Below are 6,618 nucleotides of genomic sequence, written 5' to 3'. Positions count from 1 at the left end.
GAAAATACACTTATCACCACTACCCACATGAATAGTTGAATTCTGTTCCACAATACTTCTACTTTTCAAAATTCCTAGCCACAGACTTTTTCTAACAGCCTTATTAAAAGTACTAGGTAGAAAATCCTTGACATTGCCTCCAAATTTATCATTTAAAACTCTCCTCCAGAGTTCCTTCTCTTCCTTGCCATATCTCCAGATCTATTTAACATGCAAAGACTTTTTCATAAGTCTTAATTTCTTAATACCTACACCACCACCTTCTTTTGGCAAATTCATTTTCTTACATCCAACCCACCCTTCATTACTGCCATAAGATCAAATGTGATAATATCCCAAACAACTTTGAAAAACTCCATAGTGTATCCATCAGGCCCCGAAGATTTTTTTTACCAAAACCCCCAATTACATTCTTTACCTCTTCTTCTCCTATCTCAAGTCTAATACTCTGTATTACACTTAGACTAGGTAATTCTAGTACATCAAAAGTAGGTCTTAAAGTCACACTCTCTGTAAATAGATTCACATGAAAATTCTTTGCTTCTTCATTGATTTTCTCTTTGTCATGACACATCTCCCCGTTAATAAGTAGAGAGTTGATAGCATTAAATTTCTGTTTGTATGATGCATTCTTGTGAATTTTTTTTGAGTTTCTTTCTCCATCTGCTAACCACTGACCTTTAGACCTTGAGAACCATTTCCTAGAAAGATTCAATTGAAGCTTCTTATGATTTATTCTTGCTAATTCCCTGCCAGCATAATCATCTTCATTGAGAGTGTTAATTTCCTCCAAAATATCATAGACATCTATAAGTGTCTCAAGTTTATCAACTTCAGCTTGTAAAGAACCAAAAGTTTCTCTCCCCCCACTTTTTAAAAAGAATTTGAGTCCCTGAAGCTTCTTAACAAGAATAAAGATAGGACTATCAACAAAAGTCAAATTCTCCCACCAAATTTTCATATTATCCAGAAATTCAGGGTGATCCAAGTAAATTATCAAATTTAAAAGAAGGTTTTAGAACAATACCATTGTTACAACTCAGTAGAATTGGTGCATGATCAGACACTGGCCTTTTCAGTCTGTGTTGAACCAATAAAGGACATATTTCTTCCCATTTTGTAGAAAAAACAAATCTGTCCAATCTTCCAAAAATTGGAGGAGTTTGTGAATTTGTCCATGTATAACTGCCACCAGCCATTGGAATGTCTACTAAGCTGTTCTTGTTGATGAAATTCCTGAAATTCTTCTTATTTCTGTTGCACTCTCCATTTCTATTTCTATCTGAAAGATATAGAAAAGCATTCCGGTCACTTCCAATCACCCAAGGATCAGTTAAAAGTAATCTAATGTCTTGAATTTCCTGCCAAAACTGGTTATAATCATTTGGGTCTATAGCACTGTAAACTGAAGTGAAAATCCAGCTGAAATTATCGGCAACATTTCTAAATCTTAATGAAACAGAGAAAGCACCCAAAAGTTCTTCCTCTTTGACAACCACTGTTGGATTCCACATCACTAAAATACCACCAGAGCTACCTGTAATTCATATCGATGGAAGAAAAATATAATCACAACCATTGTTACCCCATAAGATAATTCATCTATTTATGAGACAAAATTTAAAACCAACTAGCTCATCTAATTTGGGACGGAGGGAATTATATAATTGGAGTATAAAATCTTTTGAATCCAAACAAATGGGTGCGCATCAAGTATCGGACTCGAATTCTTGGAGCCACAAGTGAGCCGAGTTAGACATTTGAAAACTAAAAAAGAAAATGATTTGACATCTGACTCGGGTCTGGCTGAGTCAGATTGACCGAAGATAGTGAAACTTTTTTAAATTCTCGAAACGTACTCACTGAGGCCATTTTTTTAATCTTCAGACCTTATATCTATGTTTCCAACCAGTCCTTGTTTTTCATTTTTTCCTCGAAACTCTTTTCTTCTTCCTTAATTTTACGAAACCCCCCAAATTAGGGTTTCCATCAACGTGAAGGTCCTTTTCTCAAAAACATCCAGGTAATTTTCTCTGTTGCATTCTTTGATGATTTATGAACAACATCAAATTTCTATTTTCAAAGATAATTTTCATGTGATTAGGTCAAACTAGTACTTTTTTTTTCGATTCTCTGGATCAGATTGTTGCACCAATTCAGATTAATCCTCTTTGATCATAAGCATGATACTTCTAGTGTGTAGTTTCTAAAGAATTGTGAAATTTTTGTTTCATTTAGCAGACTAATTGGCGTAGTACTTGAGTTTAAGAGTTCCTAGGTGAGGTGAATGTTTTGGGTTTGCGTTTGATAAGAACTATGTTACATTGGTAGCAGCATTGTTAGGTTCTGGCTCTAAAAATCAGTTTGATCATTACAGCATTACACAGGACTTCTTATGAGCAAGTTTTTTCGGAATGGGACTGATTTTCGATGTGTTTACTGTTAGATATTATACATTTTAACCTTCTGTTGATGGAAATATTTTACTAACTTACTCCAGTTTCTTTTTTTGTTGGTAGACTTACATGCGAATCCATGGAAGCGCAAAATTTGATATTGATATGTCAGTATGGAGGGAAGTTTGTGCCGGAAAAGGATGGGTCCTTGTCGTATAATGGTGGAGAGGCACATGCTGTAGATATTAATCTTGAAACTCGTTTTGATGATCTCAAGTTGGAAATTTCAGATACGTGTAGCATTGATTTTGAATCCATCACTATGAAATACTTTCTCCCCGGTAACAAACGGACTCTTATAACATTAGCTAATGACAGAGATCTTAGACGAATGATGCATTTCCATGACACATCTGCTACAGCAGATGTTTTTGTAGTGGAAAAAGAGATTGCTCAACCTAAACCGAAGACCCCTGTCAACAGGTAGTTTAATAATCTGATTTCACACTCTTGATGATGATCTTGTTGACCTCCTTGTGTAATGTTACTCAAATTAGATGCTTATTGTTGCAGGGAAAGTAGAGCAACTAACAATGTAGTTGGGACTACCACATTAACTCCGGCCGCAACTACCCCTGATGTGAATAACGCAGTTGTTGTTGATTCCCCCACTGCTCCCATGGGAAACACAGTCATTGATCTTGCTGCTGCGAGCCCCTCTACTAGTGGTGCTGTTGCATTGGACCCCAGAACTAGCCGTGGCAAGGATGGTGGTGTTGCTGGTTTTTCTTCTGTGGCTGATTTCATTGCTGATGGTGTTGTGAAGAAAACAGGACGCACTGCATCGTGGAAATTTGGTGCAAAAGGTTTCACTATTGTTTCTATTGCAGATGACGCAGAGAAGCAAGTGCCTGCAAGAACCAAGGGGAATAATCCAGACACTGTTTCTTCTGGTGATGATGACCATGGGGACCAATTTCCGTCTGAATCATCTGACCATGATAACCAGAGCAATCACAATGATTCTGTTACAGATGATTTTGTCGAAGGACGACATAAGCTGATTGATTCATGGAAAAATGGCATAACTGGCGTTGGTCAGGAGTTCAAGAACGTCCATGATTTTCGTGATATACTGCGGAAATATGCCATTTCAAATCGCTTTGTCTACCGGTACAAGAAAAATGATACGGATCGTGTAAGTGCCAGATGTAAAGTTGATGTATGTTCATGGAGGATTCATGCATCCTGGGTCCAAGCTAAAGTATCATTTAGGATAAAAAAGTTTGAAAATTTCCATACATGTGATGGTAGCTTACCTGCCCATCATCCTCAAGCAACAAAAAATTGGCTGGCGACGCTGGTAAAAGAGATGTTGCAAGAGAGCCCACATTACAAGCCCAAGGAGATTGTTACTGCCATTTGCCAAGATTTTGGGATTGAGCTGAACTATTCACAAGCTTGGCGGGGGATGGAAATCGCCAGAGAGCAACTTCAGGGCTCATATAAAGATGCATATAATCAATTCCCATGGTATTGTGAGAAGGTGATGGAGACAAACCCGGGGTAGTTTTGCTAACCTTACTACGAAGGATGACCAAAGCTTCCATCGTCTCTTTATCTCTTTTTATGCCACTATACATGGTTTTGAAAATGGTTGCCGCTCCCTCATTTTTCTGGATGCCATGTATGTAAAATCGAAATACCTTGAGACCATGTTGGTTGCAACTGCAGTCGATGCGAATGATGATGCTTTTCCAATTGCCTTCGCCATGGTCGACGTTGAGGATTTTGATAATTGGCATTGGTTTTTGGAGCAGTTGAAGTCTATAATACCAACATCTCGGTCGATAACATTTGTGTCTGACAAAGCTAAGGGTTTAAGTGAAAAGGTTCATAAGGTGTTTGAGAATGCTCAGCATGGGTACTGTATACACCGCCTGGTGGAGAATTTTAAGAAATGCTCAAAGGGTCCTTTTCATGGGGCTGGAAAGGGTTCTCTGCCGATCAACTTTAATGGCTGCTGCCCAAGCACTTCGGCTTGAGGGGTTTAGAAAATACACCGAGGACGTAAAAACTGTTTCACAGGTAGCTTATGATTGGATCATGAGTAGTGAACCACAGTTTTGGGCGAATTCTCAATTTAAAGGTGAGCAATTCAACCATATTTCAATAGGTGTTGTACATTTGTTCAGGGACTGGATATCAGAGTTTCGTGAATTACCAATAGTGCATAAGATTGACGCAATAAGAATCAAGATGATGGAGCTGATTAATGCAAGGCGGATGGATTCAAGCAGGTGTATTTCTAAACTAACTCCATCCAAGGAGGAAAAGTTGAAAGAAAAGTCCACAAAAGCCAAACGCCTTAAAGTTTTGTTCTCGTCAGACAGCATCTTCGAAGTTCATGATGATTTCATAAATGTCGTTAACATGGACAAACAAGAATGTAGTTGCAGAAAGTGGAGAGTCACCGGGTTACCTTGTTCTCATGCAATAGCTGTCTTTAATAGCACAGGTAGGGATCAGTATGACTTTTGCTCTAGGTACTTCACTGGTGAGATGTTACAGTTAACATATTCAGAATCGATAAACCCTCTACCAGAGATAGAGAAGCCAGCTAATAGTGAAATGTCAGATAAGGTTCAAGTAAATCCTCCATGCAGAAGATCCCGTAGTCAGACAAGTGAGCCAGGGCCAGGTCGACCAAAGAGACAGCGGCGAAATTTTAACCAAGATGCAGTTAAAAGACCACTTCACTGCACAATCTGCAAGGGAGAGGGTCACAACAAGGCTTCTTGTAAAGCAACAGAATAGGCTTACATACTTTCTCATGCCTGGAACTATGAATGCAAGGCAGAAGGCCACAACAAAGCTTCTCAGGGTGTTAGCTTATGAATCTATCTCTTGTATATTGTTCATATTGACATCTATCTGGTTTTCATTTCTTCTCTTGATGTTCGCAGCTTCAATTCGTTTCCATATTGTATGTATGTCTCTGGTAGAAGGATTTAAAGATCATTCGTAACTTCTATTTAACTTTATTTATTTTGATGCAAAGAAGAACTTTTATTACTGGTGAGAAAATAAAACAGAGTTTAGATCCTCCAATATTGCATTAGCAATAAAGTTAGGAGGATACGAATTCCATACTTTTGAAATACCAAAGAAGTGTAACTTGATATATTTCTCAGAAAATCCTTGCTGAATAACACAAATTAAGAGAGATTTTAAACTTATATATAACCAGTAAATTTTACTTTGAACTTTGAAGAAGATTTTATAAAGCATATACAATGAGAAACACACTACTTTTACAGGGTTTGTCAAATGAGATTTCAAATGACTTTCAGAGAGTTCTCAAATCCACTGTTAGTCCATTGAGACTTTTGGTGAGTCTTCTAATGTCTCTTGTTATTGGTTAGAGATTTTTTTTAAGTCATTTAAATTCTTTGAAACTCCAAGTTATTGGATTTGGATTTCATAAGAGTCACTCCAACATCCCTGTTATTCGAATAAGAATTGAAAGTCATTGATTTATAGTTTTCAGAGATTTTGAGAGACTTTTTAGGAAAATAGGCATATTAGAAATCTCTCCCCAAGAGGTGATATTTCTGGAGACTAGGAAACTTGTGGAATATTTTTTTTAAGAGTAGGACCAATTTTTTTTTTTATTTGAGCTGAAGACTACACGGGGCATTTCCGGAGTAAACGAGTGGTGAGATTGCATAGAAAATAAAATTTATATGGGATAAGTGAAATAAAAAAAATGAAAACATAGGCATAAAGCAACAACGAGATTTATTTGACAATGAACACGTATTTTACCAGGTATTCATGGTACTTTTATTTAGATTATAATGTGCATAATAAAATAACTTGTGGGTGTTTTGAATTTTTGATTATATTATACATTTTTTTGTCTCTACAAATCACATAGACTCTTTACAAATATCAATTTTTTATCTCTACAAGTCACAAAGACTCTCTAAGAGCAACTGCAATGGTGCGATGAAAACCAAAGACCAAAGACGGAAAAAAAAACGACCAAATTTGAATTTAGTCCGTCGTGTTACACTAGGATGGAAGAGTAAATTTGGTCAGGATCACATATAATGTTCGCTTGGTGATCAGGATCACATATAATGTGCGCCCCATTTTTAGGATCACATATAATGTCCGCCCCATCATTAGTGGATCACATATAATGTCCGCCCCATCA

General features: G+C 37.1%; 2 protein-coding genes across 2 annotated transcripts; both read left to right on the top strand.

Annotated features, from left to right (window-relative positions):
- The first annotated feature begins 1,886 nt into the window (after positions 1-1,886).
- Positions 1,887-4,047, top strand: LOC113282740. Its single transcript, XM_026531805.1, has 3 exons — positions 1,887-2,023; positions 2,520-2,879; positions 2,970-4,047. Exons 2-3 carry the CDS (start codon positions 2,536-2,538, stop codon positions 3,964-3,966), a joined length of 1,341 nt encoding a protein of 446 aa, XP_026387590.1. The 5' UTR covers positions 1,887-2,023; positions 2,520-2,535; the 3' UTR covers positions 3,967-4,047.
- A 269-nt stretch (positions 4,048-4,316) lies between these two features.
- LOC113279612 lies at positions 4,317-5,213 on the top strand. Its single transcript, XM_026528292.1, has one exon. The coding sequence runs from the start codon at positions 4,317-4,319 to the stop codon at positions 5,211-5,213; it is 897 nt and encodes a 298-aa protein (XP_026384077.1).
- The last annotated feature ends 1,405 nt before the right edge of the window (positions 5,214-6,618 follow it).

Source organism: Papaver somniferum, chromosome 5 (genome assembly GCF_003573695.1).
Source record: "Papaver somniferum cultivar HN1 chromosome 5, ASM357369v1, whole genome shotgun sequence".
Lineage (NCBI taxonomy): Eukaryota > Viridiplantae > Streptophyta > Magnoliopsida > Ranunculales > Papaveraceae > Papaver > Papaver somniferum.
Note: the sequence above shows the minus strand (reverse complement) of the source record. Positions and strands in the feature narration are given on the sequence as shown.

What these genes read in the sequence shown, in the direction of transcription:
- LOC113282740 (XM_026531805.1), top strand. Translation starts at nt 2,536, where the DNA reads ATGGAAGCGCAAAATTTGATATTGATATGTCAGTATGGAGGGAAGTTT. An exon ending in CCGAAGACCCCTGTCAACAG is followed by an intron (nt 2,880 to 2,969) that starts GTAGTTTAATAA and finishes TTATTGTTGCAG; the next exon opens with GGAAAGTAGAGCAACTAACA.
- LOC113279612 (XM_026528292.1), top strand. Translation starts at nt 4,317, where the DNA reads ATGGGTACTGTATACACCGCCTGGTGGAGAATTTTAAGAAATGCTCAA.